The following is a 19,697-nucleotide window of genomic DNA, read 5'->3' on the forward strand; positions in this document are numbered from 1 at the left end:
AACCAAATACAATGGCAGGGAATCGAGCGCTGATTAGGAAGCGCCGGCGGGGACGAGCGCCAATCGATCTGCGGGAACGCAGCTGGGGTCGATCCGGCGGCTAATCGACCCGCCGGTTGACCCGTCTATTCCCACCATAACAGTACTAGAGTTCCAGCTTGTTAGTGTTTGAGTGCAGATGGATAATCATTGTATGTAAATTGCCCACTCCCGTCAGCACCTCCTCTCCCCTTTAAATCCTGGACCCTCAATAGGATGAGCACAGCTTCCCTTGCTTGTGTGCCTCTCTTGCAACTGCCACAATAAATATAAAAATACACATGGATATATCTCCAGTGAAGTTTTCCTTGCTTCTACTTACTTACTGTCCCTAGGAAGACTCAAATGTATGTTAAAATTTTTGAGATTTCAGAGATGGGAAGAAAGTACATTTTCCTAATTTGCACAGAAATAGCAGTGAAAAGAAAACTCACACACATGCATTCAGCAGACTTGCTTATTATACGCATTAAATAAAAGAATGACATCTTTAAGTCTGTTTTTTTTTTTTGAGGGGGGGGGGGGGGGTGCGGGGATGTACTGGATGAAATCTTAAAGCAGGAGGATCAGCCATACTATGCCAGGAAAAAAAAACACTTTTTTTTAATAAGATAGCTACTTGTTCTACTTGCATACTATATGTATTGGACTGTCCATGTTTTGAATTCAGTGAATTTTATGTAGTAAATGAAGAGAATTCAGTTCCTGGCATATGCCATCGGTTTCCCTCAGAATGAAGGTAATCCTGATGTAATTTCCTCCCTTACTTTTTTCCTCTAATCTGTAGTGTCATAGCTGGCTTGCTTGTAAACATGTGTGAGCACAGGATCAGAATTCAGCCTAATCCTGTCACACTGAAATGCTCTCATCTAATCAAAGAAGAGCAGGAATGTTGAAGGGGAGATGACAAGCTTCCCTCTCTCCCTCTGGTCAGCAATGGCAGAGAATAGAGCTTGGTATACCGAGATAAGATGATTACAGCAGAGACATTTCTGAATAGATTGGAGAGCTTGCACTGCAGGCTGAGGTTCCTGGCAGCAATATAAACACATTCAGGTGTTTAAATGGAATTTGATTTTGTGGCTGACAATCCTGCTTTAACCACTTAAGGACCGGGGCTGTTCTATCAGTTCTGCGCTGTGTGGGCTTTCCAGCCCGCAGCGCAAATCATGTGCACGGCAGGGTGATCAGACTCCACCCCCCCCCCATTTTCCCTACTAGGGGATGACCTGCTGGGGGGTCTGATCGCCGCCGCTCCGTGTGGCCGAGCGGGGGGCTCTTCAAAGCCCCCCTCCGCAGCGTTTTCCGCGTTCCCTCCTTCCCCTTACCTCCCTCTCCCTCATTAAGCTGCGCAGGTCGGATATCCATCCTGCGCATTGTAGGATAGGCTTCAGCCTATCAAATGACGGCGATCCCCGGCCAATCAGAGGCCGGGGATCGCCGATCTGCCTTATGGCGCTGCTGCGTATTGATGTAAACAGCGGGGATTTCTTCCCCACGCGTTTACATTAGGCGTGCGAGCGGCTCGCACACTGTTCACGGAGACAGTCTCCGTGAACTGACATGGAAAGGCCGTTTCCAAGTAATAACCACTTAAACCCGCCGCCGCCTATCGGCGTTAGGCGTTCCTTTTTAAAAGGCAGCTTTAGCAGCTAGCACTTTTCTCTGGAGCTCTAATCCAGATGGGGAAAGCAAATATTTTTTTGTGATATTTAATATTCTCACCATTGAAGATGCATTTAAAAAATGTAATGTTCCTAGACAAATTCTTTTATAAATTCTACAATTATGGCAGTAATCACTTTTGGAAGTACAGTATTTTTTTTTAGGAAACAATTGTGAAAAATGGTGGTTTTTAGAATTTGTATAGCTTTTTAGTTGACATCTCAGTAGCTTATTAACTGTAGCTTATCTGTTTGAATGTACATGCTAAATACATGAATTTTTTTTTTTTTTTTTTTTTAAATTATCGATTATACTGGCTTTTCTGATCTCATTTGCACTGACCGTTGTCTTGGTTGGGAAGCTATTATCGGATCACTGAATATCTTGATATTAGATTGTGCTGAAAATGTAACAAGATTATCTTAGTACAGCCTAATCAACCCCATAAAAAACAGCCTTAAAGGGGAACTGAAGAGAGAGGTATATGGAGGCTGTCATGTTTATTTCCATTTTAGAAAATACCAGTTGCCTGGCAGCCCTGCTGATCCTCTGCCTCTAATACTATTAGCCATAGCCCCTAAACAAGCATGCAGCGGATCAGGTGGTTCAGACTTATAAGTCTGATCTGACAAGACTAGCTGCATGCTTGTTTCTGGTTTTAATCAGATACTACTGCAGAGAAATAGACCAGCAGGGCTGCCAGGCAACTGGTATTGATTAAAAGGAAATAAACATGACAGCCTCCATATACCTCTCTCTTCAGTTCCCCTTTAAGGTGGCCATACACTGGTCGATTTGCCATCAGATTCGACCAACAGATCCCTCTCTGATCGAATCTGATCAGAGAGGGATCGTATGGCCACCTTTACTGCAAACAGATTGTGAATCGATTTCAGCCTGAAACCGTTCACAATCTGTGGAGCTGCCCCCTCCTCCCCCCACGCATACATTACCTGCTCGGCCGGCGCGAGTCCCCGCTATCTTCTTCTCCGCTCTGGCTCCGGCAACTGAACTTCCTGACCAGGGGAAGTTTAAATAGTAGAGGGCGCTCTACTGTTTAAACTTCCTGCCGGGACAGGAAGTTCTTTGTAGCTCTGGAGCCCGAAGCGGAGAAGACCAGGGGACTCGCGCCGGCCGGAGCGGGTAATGTATACCCGCTGTATTGCGTCGGTCGTCAAGCATTCTAACGACGCACTCCCGACCCGCCGGCGACCGAGAAAAATCTTCTGCACAGATGGTTCGACGGTAATCGACAAGAACAATCGATTTCGGACGTAAATTGATCGTTCTGTCAGTGGTGTGCGCGGCGATTTCACAGCCGTTTCGATCACTGTGATCGAAACGGCTGTATATCGGCGGGAAAATCATTAGGTGTATGGGCCCCTTTACATTGTACGAAAGCCTTAATTTAATTTGCACAAGCATTTGATGGATTTATCAAGTGATGTAATAGATTGAATTGTGATGCGTGTGCCAGCTTTAAGGCTTGTACACACGCCTGACTGCAGCCAACGACGGGTCCGTTGGCACCTCCCACTGGACGGGTATTCAGCAGACAGTACAGCGCGTGTACAGTATGTCGGCAGACTGAGAAGGCTGTTTCTGAACGATACGCCGGGGGGATCGTTCAGAAACAGCCTTCTCAGTCCGCCGACAGACTGTACACATGCTGTACTGTCTGCTAAAATCCCGCCCAGCGGGAGGTGCCGACGGACCCGTCGGCTGCAGTCAGGCATGTGTATGAGCCTGTATACTCGGATTTCCCTTGCTCCCTCATTATGTGCAGCATATTGCTTAGCCAGATTTCTTATCATACTTACCGTATGCTGGGAATACACGGTTCGTTTCTGTCGTGCGTTTCTCCTCTCGATCGTTTTTGCCGCTGAATTCGATTCTCTTCCACTCGCTTTTCTTATGTTTTCCATTCAGTTCTATCAGAAATTGAGCGGCGAAAGAATTGAAAGGGAGATCGGACATGTCGGAAACTATCTACCGAACCATCTAATCACCTAAAAAACGAACAGTGTATTTCCAGCATTAAGGTGAAATTGAATACTATGCATATCCGGTTTGAGAAACTAGAGCTGGAATGGGAAAGCAAATGCAAATAAACACATTTCCCATAAATTTGTTCTCTGCTGAGCCTGACTAGCTGTGACATCTGACCTCTCCCAAGACACCCATGTTGCATGTGATGTGACTATTCCTGCACCTTCTGCATTTGTGCTCAGAAAAAGGACTAGATACCTTTTACAATCCAGAATTTGTTCTGCAAGGGGGCACTTGGAGACTTCAGAAGAGAGAAGTGGTGGAAAGTGCTCAGTAATGCAGCATACTGGAAAGAATTTTCTCTACATTTAATCACAACATGAGGCACGTTACCCAGGAAGGATCGGAAAACAATCACTCAGATGACATTGCAGGGTCAAGTACAGACTCCAGGCTATCGATGCTCGAGGGGGAGTGTAGGAGACTGTTGTACACAGGTTAGTTTGTCGGCAGAGGTGGTTATCGTCCAGGTTAAATCTAGTATGTGTACACAGCTTAACCGCTCTGTTTTACCTCCCCACCAAAACCCCTGCCCAGAGACATAAATTTGAGTTTGACACCTGTGCCCTGAGGTTAGGCCCCATACACACATCAGACCATAGTCTTTTGAAAATGAAAGATCACAGACCAATCTTACCACCCTTCATGTAGTATGAGAGCCATACTCTACACAGTCTTTTCTATGGAGCTGAACTCCCCATCAGAAAAAAATCTTTGCAAGATGCTTCACACACAGATGCTGTACAGACACAAAAGATCAGTATCTGCAAAAGATCTGTTCCTGCCAAAAATCCATTCCTGCAAATTGCAATGATAGTCTATGAGATCTGCAGATCATCATACACACATGATTCAACTGACATTCATCTGCAGATCAAGCAATCATCCGCAGATCTGAAAATCCATCCTGGTGGATCTGATCTGCAGATGAATGTCAGTTAAATCATGTGTGTATGATGATCTGCAGATCTCATAGACTATCATTGCAATTTGCAGGAATGGATTTTTGGCAGGAACAGATCTTTTGCAGATACTGATCTTTTGTGTCTGTACAGCATCTGTGTGTGCAGCATCTTGCAAAGACTTTTTTCTGATGTGGAGTTCAGCTCCATAGAAAAGACTGTGTAGAGTATGGCTCTCATACTACATGAAGGGTGGTAAGATTGGTCTGTGATCTTTCATTTTCCAAAGACTATAGTCTGATGTGTGTATGGGGCCTTACTGTTCTACTATACTACATACAGTGCATCCAGAAAGTATTCATTGCACATCACTTTGTCCACAAATTATTTAACAGCCTTATTCCAAAATGGATTAAATTCATAAAAAAAAAAAAAAAAAAAAACAAATTGAAGCACATGTGCAAAAACAATCACAGCTTTTGCTATGAAGCTCATTATTGAGCACCAGCCGGCCCGCGCCGTAGCATACGCCGCATAAGGGGGTAGCGGGCAGGAAGATGGTATTGGGCACAGCAGCATGGAGGGGGGTTGGACCCCCCCTCACCTTGGTCCCCCATGTGCGCTCCTCCAGCTTAAGCTCACCAGGACCGCCCCCTCCCTCACCTGGGTCCCCATGTGCGCTCCCCCTGCAGCTTAAGCTCAGCAGGACCCCCCCCTTACCTCACCTGGGTCCCCCATGTGCGCTCCCCCTCCAGCTTAAGCTCAGCAGCATCCACCTCTATTAGTAAGAGGCAGTGGGCGGGGATAAATCGCCTCTTCCTCGTTCCAGCGCGCGTTCCACTGTCGCCACTTCCTGCATTGCCGGCCACTGTATTGTAAGTGGACGGCATTGCAGGAAGTGATAGAGGAACGCGGAAGAGGTGAGTCATCCCCGCCCACTGCCTCTTACTAATAGCAGCGGCTGCTGCTGAACTTAAGCCAGAGGAGGAGCGCAGATGGGGGTCCCAGGTGAGGGAGGGGGGTTCTGACCCCCCCCCCCCCCTCCCCGCCGCTGTGCCCAATACCCCCTTCTTGCCCGCTACCCCCTCCAGCTCGGCGGCAAGTCTAGGACCACCCTTGAGGGAAGGGTGCTACTTCTTCTTGCTTGGACCGGCCCCTTCTTGCTTGGACTTGCCCTGGGGGCAGGGCGCTACTTCTTCTTGCTTGAAGGTTGAGGCACTTACTCTAAGATATAGATAGATAGATAGATAGATAGATAGATAGATAGATAGATAGATAGATAGATAGATAGATATATGATCTAGAGAGAGAGAGATAGGTGCATCTTCTTTCCCCTGATCATCCTTGAGATGTTTCTGCAGCTTAATTGAAGTCAACCTGTGGTAAATTCAGTTGATTTGACGTGATTTGGAAATGCACACACTTGTTTATATTAGGTCCTCACAGTTGACCGCTCACGTCAGAGCACACACCAAGAATGAAGTCAAAGGAATTGCCTGTAGACCTCCAAGGCTGAATTTTCTCGAGGCAAAAATATGTGTAAGGTTATAGAAAAAAACAGGGCTGTGGAGTCGGTCCAAAAATCCACCGACTCCGACTCCTCAGTTTAGGATTCCACCGACTCCAACTCCTCGACTCCGACTCCTCTCATTTGCATATTACAATTTTGTTGATTAAAAGTATGTAACATGAAATTCGTCTCTTAACTGCCAACGCTTAGGAATTTTACAAGACAACTGAAGTGAGAAGGATATGTAGACTACTATATTTATTCCCTTTAGACTAAAACTAGTCCTTGGTAAGAGTACTTGTAAAAGGTACAAACCGGAACAAAGAACATCTATCAGGCCCTAGGCAATGTAACTGTGGGTACATGTAAGAATGATGTGTAGGTACTCTGCAGGGGAATAAGGAGATTCTTCCTCTATTACACATTCTTCATGCACAATCTGAACCAGGTTTATGGGTGACAGACAAGACCTCTGTGTTCAATGTGCACAGCATTCTCAGTGGATTCCCTGCAGCTCTGTGGGGAGTGCATATGTAGAGTATAGTACTACTGTGTAACAAAGTAAACATGAGACAGATGAAATTAAAGTTTTATACATACCTGGGGCTTCCTCCAGCCCCCTTCAGGATAATCAGTCCCTCGTTGTCCTCCTCCACCACCTGGATCTTCTGCTAGGAGTCCAGGTACTTGAGCCAGTCGGGCGTAGTGCGCATGCACACACTCCGCCGCCAGGAGCATACTACACCTGTGCAGCACTATTGCGCAGGTGCAGAATGTTCCTGGCTGTGGGAGCGGCATGCGGCCGGACAGCGCTGACTGGCTGAATTACCAGGACTCATAGCAGAAGATCCGGGTGGTGGAGGACAGCGAGGGACTGATTAGCCTGAAGGGGGCTGGAGGAAGCCCCAGGTATGTACAAAACTTTACTTTTCATCCATCTCAGTTACCCTTTAATTTGTAGTCACCAAACCAAATTTTAGCAACATATCAAATTATTTGATTTCATCAGCAAAGGGAGTGCATACATTTGCATAAATCAGCATCAATGCAGAATTATTTCCATCTCGTTGACCATCTCTATTAGTGACACAACTACACATCAGGCTTTATTCTTACAGCATAGATGTTATTAAGTGTATATATAAGAGATTCCTGTGTACACATCATATATACAGTCACAATCGGATATGTATATCTGACCTTAAAAATACGGGGACTGCTTTATTAAAGCAGCACAAGTAACTAATTTTGATTGGTTTATTTCATTTTTGTGGACTAAGCACAGCTATTACTGTATATATAGTGTATATATACATTACTTTTAATGACTATTATCTGAGAAATAGAACATTTTATCATATTTTCTATTTTAATTACAGTTACAAATTCATTAGGAGTCGGAGTCGGTGCATTTTTCCCCGACTCTGACTCCAGGCACGCAAAATTGCCCGACTCCACGACTCCGACTCCACAGCCCTGGAAAAAAATCTGCACTTTTTGAAGGTCACAATGAGCATAGTGGCCGACATCATCCGTAAGAATAAGTTCAAAACCACTAGAACTGGGCGACCATCTAAACTAAGCGATTGGAGGAGGAGAAGGACCTTAGTCTGGGAGATGACCAAGAATCAGATGGTCACTCTGTTAGAGCTCCAGAGGTCTTCTTTGGAGAGATGAGAATCTTCCAGAAGGACAACATCTCTGCAGCAATCCACCAATCAGGCCTGTATGGTAGAGTGGCCAGACAGAAGCCACTCCTTTGTAAAAGGCAAATGGCAGCCTGCCTGGAGTTTGCCAAAAGACACCTGATGACCATGAGAAACAAAATGCTCTGGTCTGATAATACAAAGATTGAGCTCTTTGGTGTGAATAGCAGGTGTCACGTTTGGAGCAAACCACCGCTCATAACCAGGCCAATACCATTCCTACATTGAAGCATGGTGGTGGCAGCAACGTGCTGTTTTTTTTTTTTTTTTCTTCAGCTGCAGGAACTGGGAGACTAGTCAGGATAAAGGGAAATAAGACTGCAGCAACGTACAGAAATATCATGGATGAAAACCTGATTCAGAGCACTCTTGAACTCGGACTAGGGTGATAGTTCATCTTTCAGCAGGGCAACGACCCTAAGAACACAGCCAAGATATCAAAGGGGTGGCTTCAGGACAACTCGGTGTCCTTGAATGGCCCAGCCAGACTCTGACTTAAATCCGATTTAACATCTCTGGAGAGATCTTAAAGCGGAATCAAACCCAGCAATTATTCTTTGCTCTAAAACATTATTTACAGCATATTATATACTACCAGCTTTTTTTTTTTTTTTACTAGAACAGCATTCAAACGGTTAAACACAGGACAGAAAATCTCAAACCTGGGAAAGCTGGACGAATCCGAACTAGAGATAATGTTGTTTTGTGTTTATTTGTATCAAGTGAGAAAGGTAAACACTTTTCTGACACTGCAGAGTGTCCTGAACAAAGACAGACAGCAAGTATTTCTGCTTATATTTCAACATGGAAAAAAAAAACGTTATGAATAAAATGCAAAGTCAGCTGTCAAAGCAAAAAAGTGTACTTTGAAAACTTGTAATTTCTAAATAAATAATAATACTTATGCACAAAAGCAAATATGATAACCGTATGGCATATAAAAAGTAGGAAAACATGTTTTTATTGAATATTATGTCAGGGTTTTATACGCTTTAAAATGGCTGTGCACTGACACTTCCCATTTAACCTGATGGAACTGTAAAGAGGAATGGGCAAAACTGCCGAAGAGGATAGGTGTGCCAAGCTTGCAGCATCATTTTCAAATAAACTTGAGGCTGTAATTGCTGCTAAAGGTGCATCGACAAAGTATTGAACAAAGGCTGTGAATACTTATGTACATGTGAGTTCTCTGTTTGTTTTTGTTTTTTTTATTAAACTTGCCAAAACCTCAAACCCTTTTTTTTTTTTTTCACTATGGGTCATTATGGGGTGGTGTGTAGAATTCTGAGGAAAAAATACATTTAATCCAATTTGGAATAAGGCTGTAACACAGGGGTCTCAAACTCAATTTACCTGGGGGGCCGCAGGAGGCAAAGTCAGGATGAGGCTGGGCCGCATAAGGAATTTCACAATCGCGCCGCATCGCTGCCTCTGCCCGCCCCTCTCATTGTTCCTTCACAGAGAGGGCCGGGGAGAGCGGGGATCGACGTCAGGAGGGTCAGAGCTGAAGCCGAAAGCTCTGCCCCTTCCAGGAAATGCCGGCGGATTGCCCCCGGACGATTTGGGGTCTCTGCAGCCCTCGTTTAGCGGCCGGGATGCGGCGGATTACTTGGGAGCACTGAAGCGAACTATAAGAAAGCTTTTTCTGGTGAGGGCCACAATATATTGTATCGAGGGCCGCAAATGGCCCGCGGGCCGCGAGTTTGAGACCCCTGCTGTAACATAACAAAATGTGGAAAGTGATTCGCTGTGAATTCTTTCCAGATGCACTGTAGATTGTATAATTGATGGGCACCTTTCGACACAACCATTGATTGTTTCTATTAGATTGGATGGCAGGACTTGGGAAAACAGGGGTGGTGTTCTGTGCGCTACTGCCACTTGCTACAGTTGTTAGCATGACTACACTTTTGACACATTTACTTATACTCTTTGGCTTGTTTTGAAAATATGGTATGTATTTTGTAAGTGGGTTTTAACGGGACTCCGAGCAGTGCAGAAACTATGGAAAGATGCATATCATTTTAAAGCTCTCTCTCCAATGATATATAAACCGCCGCCCTACGCCTTTTTTAGTTTTCGCTCTTTTCGCGATCGAAATGCTGCGGCCGCGACTTCGATCGCGAAAATAGAGAAAACTAAAAGGCGTAGGGCGACTATTTAGGTGTCGTCAGAGGAGAAAGAGAGCATTAAAATGATATCCATCTTTCCATAGTTACATTGTATTACACAGGGCGACTTTTTCCTAAAGTCAGCAGCTCCATTCAGCTAAATCGTCACCCTACGCCTTTTAGTTTTCTCTACTTTCGCGATTGAAGACATTTATTTTTTTTTATTAGAAAATGTAGCAATATGGTTGGCATATAATGTACACCTGTAAAAGAGCCCCTATAGGCTTGTTAATAGCATAATTTCTGTCTTTCTACAGACGTAATAGTGTCAGACTTGCTGTTGAAACACATTCATCAACCAATCCAGTACACAGGAAGGTAGGTTTATGTATTTGTTACGTATATAATTGTAATAGAGTATTAAGACAGAGTTCGGGGCTATACCAGGTTTTTTTTTTTTTTTAAGCTTTTCATTCATTACAGTAAAGCAGTCTGACCTTCTGTATGAATGTAAACCCTGAGATTTCAAAATTGTTTTCTGGCATTGTTAGATCATTGGCTGTGTTTACATCACTCCGCTACAGGGATGAAAGCTCTTTTAACCACTTCAGCCCGTGGGTTGTTTTCACCTTATGGACGGGAGGACTTTTCACATTTCAGCGCTCCTCCCTTTCATTCCCGAATAACTTTATCACTACTTATCACAACTAACTGATCTATATCTTGCTTTTTTTTACCACCAATTAGGCTTTCTTTGAGTCGTACATTATGCTACGAATTCTTTTATTCTAAATGCATTTTAAAGGGAGTAAGAAAAACATTCATTATTTCTCAGTTTTTGGCCATTATATTTTTAAAATAAAATTTAAAACTGTAGATGAAAGCCACACATTTTATTTGTCCCGGTTATTGCAACGTTTTAAATTATATCTCAAGTACAACGTATGGTGACAATATTTTAGTTGGATATAAAGGTGCATTTTTATTTTATTTTTTCAGTTTTACATCCATCACTAATCACATGCCCATAATTTAAAGGGAAACTTAAGTCAAACAAAAAAAATGAGTTTTACTCACCTAGGGCTTCCAGTAGCCTGCTGCAGCTGACAGGAGCTGACAGGCTGGGGACACGAGTGATTCTTCGCGTTCCCAGACACATTAGCACCCTCTATGCTGCTATATGGTATATGATATATGCTATAGCAGCATAGATGGCGCTATTGTGGCCAGGAACGCGAAGAATCACTCGTGGGACACGAGCCTGTCAGCTCCTGTCACCGAAACAGGAAGTGGCTGCCGGCGGGGCCAGGAGGATCGGAGGGAGACGACGATGGCACCGGACAGCTGCAGGGGGCTATTGGAAGCCCTAGGTGAGTAAAACTCCTTTTTTTTTTTTTTTTTTTTTGCCTTAAAGGGAACCTAAACTGAAAGGGATATGGATGTTTCCTTTTAAACAATACCAGTTGCCTGGCAGTCCTGCTGCTGTAGTGGCTGAATGACACACCTGAAACAAGCATGCAGCTAATCCAGTCTGACTTCAGTCAGAGCACCTGATCTGCATGCTTGTTGAGGGGCTGTGGCTGATAGTATTAGAGACACAGGATCAGCAGGAGAGTCGGGCAACTGGTATTATTTTAAAAGGAAAAATCCACATCCTTTTCAGTTTAGGTTCCCTTTAAGTGTCCCTTGAATACTAATATTCCCTCTTGACATACATATTAAAACATTTTTATCCCCTATTGTATGTAGGTGTAATTTTACTATTTGGCTACAAAATGTACTTGCACATTATTTCCTATAAGCGTACAATAAGTACGCTAAATAGGAAGTAATGTGTGGTTGTGTTATTTCAGAAGTGACACAGGCATCTCATTGATGCCTGCGATCACCGTGGCTTGGGGGGGGAGGTAGGTGATTGAATGGGGATAACGCTTCCATTCGTTAATCTAACCATCGGCGGTAACGAGCGAGCCGGAGGCAGCACGGTGGCACTATTTAAGAATGATCACTGTTATTGAACAAAAACAGTGATCATTCTCGCCGGACAAGAACGGATTTGCTCAGGGGAATTTAGTCCCCTGTCACCAACCCCTCCCCAATCGTCAGGACCATTGGGATCACAGGTTTTTGCCCACATGATCGTCCGGACAGCCCCCCCCCCCCCCCCCCCCAAACTGCAGGGATGTGAGTCTCGCGTCCTTGCGGCTGTAGCCACAGCAGCCGCAGAAGTGAGGCTTGCGTCCCTACGGCTAAATTGGTTAATGTCTGTACCTAATATGTGTTTCTGCTATACCAAACAGTTTGAGTAGTACACTATAATAACATGTATCAATGTATATCAGTCACTTAGTCCTCCCGGGTGGCAAGGAAGCGATCTGCTATCATAGGCTAAAGTCTATGAGAGCTGATCTGATTGTGCTGATTGGGGGGGAGCGGGGAGGGAAGGTTAAAAACAAATAAAGTGTGTGTGTATATATATATATATATATATTATAATTTATTTATATTATTATTAAAAAAATGTAAACCTTGGGGGAGCAATCGCAGCTCACCAACAGAAAGCTTTGTTGGTGGGCGGAAAAGGACCGGGGAATCACTTGTGTGCTGAGTCATACGGCCCTTCAGCGAGGCCTTAAAGGGAACCAGAGACGTTGGGGGAAAGCTATTATACATACCTGGGGCTTCCTCCAGCCCCATACGCACGGATTGCCGTCGTCCGGGTCCCGTCATTACCGACGGCCGGCAGACGCGGCCAATTGTCCGCATCACAGGGTGCTCCCTCCATATAAGTACGTGTGAGGCTGCATACTGCGCAGCCTCATGCGTACGGGTATGGAGGGAGCCCCTGTGATGCGGACAATTGGCCGCGTCCGCCGGAAGTGACGGGACCAGGTACCGGCGATAGAGGAAGCGGAAGATGGGCGGCGTGGGAGCCATCCAGGCTTATGGGGCTGGAAGAAGCCCCAGGTATGTATAAAAGCTTTTTGTATTTTTAATGAAGGTTCCTCTCTGGTTCCCTTTAAAGCTGCAGTGACCTATTTTGTAAAAATGGCCTGGTCACTAGGGGGATTTAAGACCGCGGTCCTCAAGAGTTTAAGGACCACTATAGAAAAAAAAAATCCCCAGTGAAGAAAACAGACATCACAGCTGGCAGGTTTTGTTTTTAGGCTCTGTAAGACTAAAGCTTTATACACAGAACTTCATATGCTATGCTTGCTAGGAAAGAATAGTTTATACACCTTAAAGGGAAGGTTCAGGGAGGGTGCCTAAAAAATAAAAATCAATTTCCACTTACCTGGGGCTTCCTCCAGCCCGTGGCAGGCAGGAGGTGCCCTCGCCGCCGCTCCGCAGGCTCCCGGTGGTCTCTGGTGGCCGACTCGACCTGGCCAGGCCGGCTGCCAGGTCGGGCTCTTCTGCGCTCCAAGGCCCGGCACTTCTGCGTCCCACGCCGGCGCGCTGACGTCATCGGACGTCCGCCGGGCTGTACTGCGCAGGCGCAGTAGTTCAGCTCCTGCGCAGTACAGCGCGGCAGACGTCCGATGACGTCAGCGCGCCGGCGTGGGACGCAGAAGTGCCGGGCCTTGGAGCGCAGAAGAGCCCGACCTGGCAGCTGGCCAGGTCGGGTCGGCCACCGGGAGCCTGCCTGCCACGGGCTGGAGGAAGCCCCAGGTAAGTGGAAATTGATTTTTATTTTTTAGGCACCCTCCCTGAACCTTCCCTTTTTTAAAAGTTATGCTTGTATGTTAAGGTACAACAGTTTTAAGATGAGCAAAAATGTTATCCTACATTTTTATTCTAGGTCTTAGTGGTTCGACTTTCAGATGATGTTGATCCATTTTTTCTATACAACCTTACTCTAGGGGAAGAAGACTTCCAAAGGTAAAGTCGACATTGAGACCGCTTGAATCATTAATCAAACTATTTATAAAATGCTTAAATTATATTTCAGTGCTTAGACTGCTGCCAATGTCTATAGACATTTCTGTGTTCCCGCATCCATACGCCATGGACATCTAAAGGAGTTTTAGTACAACATTTGATCTGACTGCCAACACTGTTTATAGGTGTTTTTGTCTCCCCATATTGCTTTGTCATGGACATCTAAAGGTGTTTAGTACAAAGTTTTGGGCCAGTGCCAATTTTCTTCTTGGATTGAAAAATGCAAATAATTCCTAGTTGATGTAGAATTATGCAAATGCTACTGCAAATCTACAAGCTTGAGAATGGTACAATCATTTACAATATACTTATTCATAATAATCATAATTCTGTATTATAATTGTAAATAATCTCCTTTTATTTTCACCTGAATGATATCCCTACAGACTAATGTGGAATTTAGTGCATGTAGATTTTGGAATAGATGTTTAGTCAATACAATTCAAACAAAACAAGGCTGGCAACCTCTGGGTCTGAACGATGTACCTTAAGCCTAACTAGAGATTCAGACAATAATTCTGACGTGTATGTGTACGTGTGTGTGTACGCACGCACGCACGCACGCACACACACACACACACACACACTTGCAAAAGTATTCGTCCCCCTTGAAGTTTTCCACATTTTACTGCGAAATTGGGATTTCACATGAGACCAACACAAAGTGGTGTACACATGAGAAGTGGAACGAAAATCATACATGATTTCAAACATTTTTTACAAATAACTGCAAAGTGGTGTGTGCATAATTATGCAGCCCCCTTTTGATCTGAGTGCAGTCAGTTGCCTATAGACATTGCCTGATGAGTGCTAATGACTTAATAGAGTGCACCTGTGTGTAATCTAATGTTAGTACAAATACAGCTGCTCTGTAAGGGCCTCAGAGGTTGTCTAAGAGAATATTGGGAGCAACAACACCGTGAAGTCTAAAGAACACACAAGACAGGTCAGGGATCAAGTTATTGAGAAATTTAAAACCGGCTTGGGCTACAAAATGATTTCCGAAGCCTTGAACATCCCACGGAGCACTGTTCAAGTGATCATTCAGAAATGGAAGGAGTATGGCACAACTGTACACCTACCAAGACAAGGCCATCCACCTAAACTCACAGGCCGAACAAGGAGAGCGCTGATCAGAAATGCAGTCAAGAGGCCCATGGTGACTCTGGACGAGCTGCAGAGATCTACAGCTCAGGTGGGAGACTCTCTCCATAGGACAACTATTAGTCATGCACTGTACAAAGTTGGCCTTTATGGAAGAGTGGCAAGAAGAAAGGCATTGTTAACAGAAAGCATAAGAAGTCCGGTTTGCAGTTTGCCACAAGCCATGTTGGGGGACACAGCAACCATGTGGAAGAAGGTGCTCTGGTCAGATGAGACCAAAATGGAACTTTTTGGCCAAAATGCAAAACGCTATGTGTGGCAGAAAACTAACACTGCACATCACTCTGAACACACCATCCCCACTGTCAAATATGGTGGTGGCAGCATCATGCATCTCTTCAGCAGGAACAGGGAAGCTGGTCAGAGTTGATGGGAAGATGGATAGAGCCAAATACAGGGCAATCTTGGAAGAAAACCTCTTGGAGTATGCAAGACTTGAGACTGGGGCGGAGGTTCACCTTCCAGCAGGACAATGACCCTAAACATAAAGCCAGGGCAACAATGGAATGGTTTAAAACAAAACAAATCTATGTGTTAGAATGCCCAGTCAAAGCCCAGATCTAAATCCAATCGAGAATCTGTGGCAAGATCTGAAAACTGCTGTTCACAAACGCTGTCCCTCTAATCTGACTGAGCTGGAGCTGTTTTGCAAAGAATGGGCAAGGATTTCAGTCCCTAGGTGTGCAAAGCTGGTAGAGACATACCCAAATAGACTGGCAGCTGTAATTGCAGCAAAAGGTGGTTCTACAAAGTATTGACTCAGGGGGCCGAATAATTACACACACCCCACTTAGCAGTTATTGTTTTGTAAAAAATGTTTAAAATGATGTATGATTTTCGATCCACTTCTCACATGTACACCACTTTGTATTGGTCTTTCACGTGGATTTACAATAAAATGGATTCATGTTTGTGGCACTAATGTGACAAAATGTGGAAAACTTCAAGGGGGCTGAATACTTTTGCAACCCACTGTGTGTGTGTGACACACACACACACACACACACACACACACACACACACACACACACACACACTACCTTTGAATAGTATATTATTAATTTAGAGTCAATTAAAAGATTGACCAGAGGTATACTAATGAATACTGTAATAAAAAAAAAGTGCTTCATTTCTACAATAATTATCTAAAGTAAGTAATGAAGTGACCGCACCCTCCCAGATGGTAATCTTCAATGTGACGTGCCCGGCTAGCGATCCCGCAGCACTCCGGATCATTCAGCAGATCAAAATAGAAAAAGCCGGCACCATCTAGATCATCTTTTGCTCTTTTATTCGTCAAAGCATTTCCAGTAAATAATGCGACGTTTCAAGGCTGCACGCCTCTTTATCAAGCTTTAGCTGGAGGTTACAATCATAAGAAACATACACTGGCATTTATAGCAAACATGGTTGACCACAGCCAATCAATTCAAATTACTAGCCACCAATCAAAATGATCCCGCTATATCGGACCTGATGGGGAACTTACATGTGGCTGCTATGATAGGACACACAGGTTGGATCCTCCCATCTCTTCAGCCCCTCCTGGTCGCACGCTCCATGACCTCCCTGGTCCGCCCATCGTCACTCCCACTCCACCCGTCCGCTCGCGGCGGACCTGATGGAGAACATGAGTGACGTCGCACCAGGGGCGGCGCCGAAGCGCCGTCCCGGCGCGTCTAGGCGGATACTTGGGAGGGAGGCGTAGAGGCCTCTACACCCCCATCGTGTGGGATGGAGGTGTAGAGGCTCTCCACATCCAATGTCACCAACAAGCATGAACCCTGTAGAGGTTCCATATTACGAATGATGTTCAAAAACATTTGGGTATCACGCAGATATGACTTAAGTCCCAGGACATATGGTCTCAACACCTGATCTAAATATTTAGCTACCGGGGAGAAGACTGATTCTACCCCTGCTACAATCGGCCGGCCGGGGGGGTTGGTTAATTGCTTATGAATTTTTGGACAGATATATAGTACCGGGGTAATTGGATGTTCTCCCTTTTCTTCCCTTCCTCCCCTACACCTTTCCCTTCCCCCCCCCTCCCCCCCGTTTTTCCTTCTCCCTCCCCTCCCTGGTTTGTTTGCTATAATAGCTCTGGTCCCCAGGTTAACACTAAGTGCAGTTAGTGTAAGTGTGTTTGTTCTTTTAACTAATTATGTTAAATTACGCATCCGAGTGGAGGCGTGTATGTGGATCATCAGATGGGACAGATGTGCCGTATATGCGGATGATTAGACGTGATAGATGCTACAGTTGCATCAGAGTGGATGCGCATATGCGGATTACTGGACACAATAGATATGCCACATTGGTATAGACAGCTCTGATTGGTCGGCACTCCGGGCCTCTTCAACATCTATGGGTGACGTCGGCGGCTACTTGCCGCTTGCGTCTCCCAAGTATCCGCCTAGACGCGCCGGGACGGCGCTTCGGCGCCGCCCCTGGTGCGACGTCACTCATGTTCTCCATCAGGTCCGCCGCGAGCGGACGGGTGGAGTGGGAGTGACGATGGGCGGACCAGGGAGGTCATGGAGCGTGCGACCAGGAGGGGCTGAAGAGATGGGAGGATCCAACCTGTGTGTCCTATCATAGCAGCCACATGTAAGTTCCCCATCAGGTCCGATATAGCGGGATCATTTTGATTGGTGGCTAGTAATTTGAATTGATTGGCTGTTGTCAACCATGTTTGCTATAAATGCCAGTGTATGTTTCTTATGATTGTAACCTCCAGCTAAAGCTTGATAAAGAGGCGTGCAGCCTTGAAACGTCGCATTATTTACTGGAAATGCTTTGACGAATAAAAGAGCAAAAGATGATCTAGATGGTGCCGGCTTTTTCTATTTTGATCTACAATAATTATCTATAAATGATTTAGTCAGTGTTTGCCCATTGTAAAATCTTTTAAATCCCTGATTTACATTCTGACATTTATTACATGGTAACATTTTTACTGTTGGCAGGTGATGTAGCCGCTGCATGCTTTTTTTTTTTTTTTTTTTTTTTTTTTTTTTTTTTTTTTTGCAGTTGTAAACAGCTATTTCCCACAATGCAGCAAGGTTCACAGACAGGAAACTGCCAGGAGTACGGACTCAAGAGTTTCTTGTGTTCACCACAATATCAGCCATACAGTGCCCCCGATGGTCTGTTTGTGAAAAGGAATAGATTTCTCATGTAAATGGGGGTTTCAGCTACTGATTGGGATAAAGTTCAATTCTTGGGCGGAGTTTCTCTTTAACACAAACCTTACCCCGATACCTAATCCTAACTAGAGATTTGTAAGACAATAATTCTGACTTGCATGCACATTGTATGCAGCCTGGAACTGGCCTAATGAAATGTACTGCCTGTTGGTTTTGATTGGCTCAGTTCCAAACAGCGTACTGTTAACATGAAATTCACATGCAAGTTGGAAGAATTTGCATCTATTTAACATTACTTTACATACGTTTTCTATTGTTTAGTAGCAGCAGTAGGGTATTGTACCGTGTTAGCCATCAGTAAAAGCAAGACGTTTTGAATCAGGATGATACCATTTATTGGCTAACTTAAAAGAAGAGTAAGCAAGCTTACGGCTGTATAGCCTTCATTGGGCTTCAGGATTGAAGGCTATACAGCCAAAAGCTTGCTTACTCAACCTTTGAAGTTAGCCGATAAATGGTATCATCCTGATTTAAAACTTGTTGTTTCTATTGTTTGAACCACTGTTTCCAATAACTTTTTTTTTTATTTTGTTTGTTTTTTTCTTTTAGCTTAAAAAACCAACAAGGATTGTTAGTGGAATTTTCTGCATTTCCACAAAGGTTCATAGATCTTTTGCAGCAATGCATATCGGAGCAAGACAAGCCGGTGCCTAGGTACGATGCCTTATTTTATAATCAAATCCTACATTGCATGAAAATACCAGAATGTTTTTTTAAATAATAAATACTCTTCTAAACTGTCAGTTATTGCAATTGATCTTGAAATAACACTTTTACCTCTGTTCTACTCTGGACGATTTTTCAAAATAGTTTTTCTACCCTTGAAAGTACCTTTTCTTTAACAGACATCATCTTATTGGCTGAGCACTGCATTCTGTTGCTTTTTAACCTCCCTGGCGGTGCATTTGTGTCTGGAATTATGAGTCAAAAGCGGTACATTTTTTTTCTAAGATTTTCGGGCCTCCAATTCTTAAGTCATAATTTTCCAAAATATGACAATAAAAGCCTGGTAGACATTCTGCATATAAATAAAGGACTAGAACACAAATTGTGTGAATCAATTAAATTTATGAAGACACTTAAACATTTTGAAACTGTACAAAGAGAGCAGTGTTCTCCCCCGAGTTTTTTTTACAGCCGGGTGGCATGAAAAAGTAGCCGGGTGGGGGAAGGTCACTGTCACGCTGGGTGCTACTGGGTGGGAGAAAAGGGGTTAACACTGGCTAGGAAGGGGCATTCTCAGTCAGGGTGCTGCTGGTGGATTTGAAGACCTCTCTGACCCCTATCTACCAGCAGCACTGGAATATCCCTCTCCAACAGAATTGCATCTATGAGACTTTTTCAGGCAAAGGCAGACTCTTCCTCCTCCATTAGCAGCAGCCAGGGTGAGCCTTCTTCCCCAC

The 19,697-nt window shown here is 44.4% G+C and overlaps 1 protein-coding gene across 1 annotated transcript in view; it reads left to right on the forward strand.

The window, feature by feature from the left end:
• The window catches only part of LOC137519047 (spindle assembly abnormal protein 6 homolog), a 103,261-nt gene that overhangs the window by 13,793 nt on the left and 69,771 nt on the right, over nt 1-19,697 (forward strand). The window contains exons 2-4 of the mRNA XM_068237669.1: nt 10,300-10,360; nt 13,782-13,861; nt 18,844-18,948. Of these exons, the coding sequence (XP_068093770.1) occupies nt 10,300-10,360; nt 13,782-13,861; nt 18,844-18,948 (246 nt within the window). The remainder of the gene's footprint in view (nt 1-10,299; nt 10,361-13,781; nt 13,862-18,843; nt 18,949-19,697) is intronic.

This window comes from Hyperolius riggenbachi, chromosome 1, assembly GCF_040937935.1.
Source record: "Hyperolius riggenbachi isolate aHypRig1 chromosome 1, aHypRig1.pri, whole genome shotgun sequence".
In the NCBI taxonomy this organism is placed as follows: Eukaryota; Metazoa; Chordata; class Amphibia; order Anura; family Hyperoliidae; genus Hyperolius; species Hyperolius riggenbachi.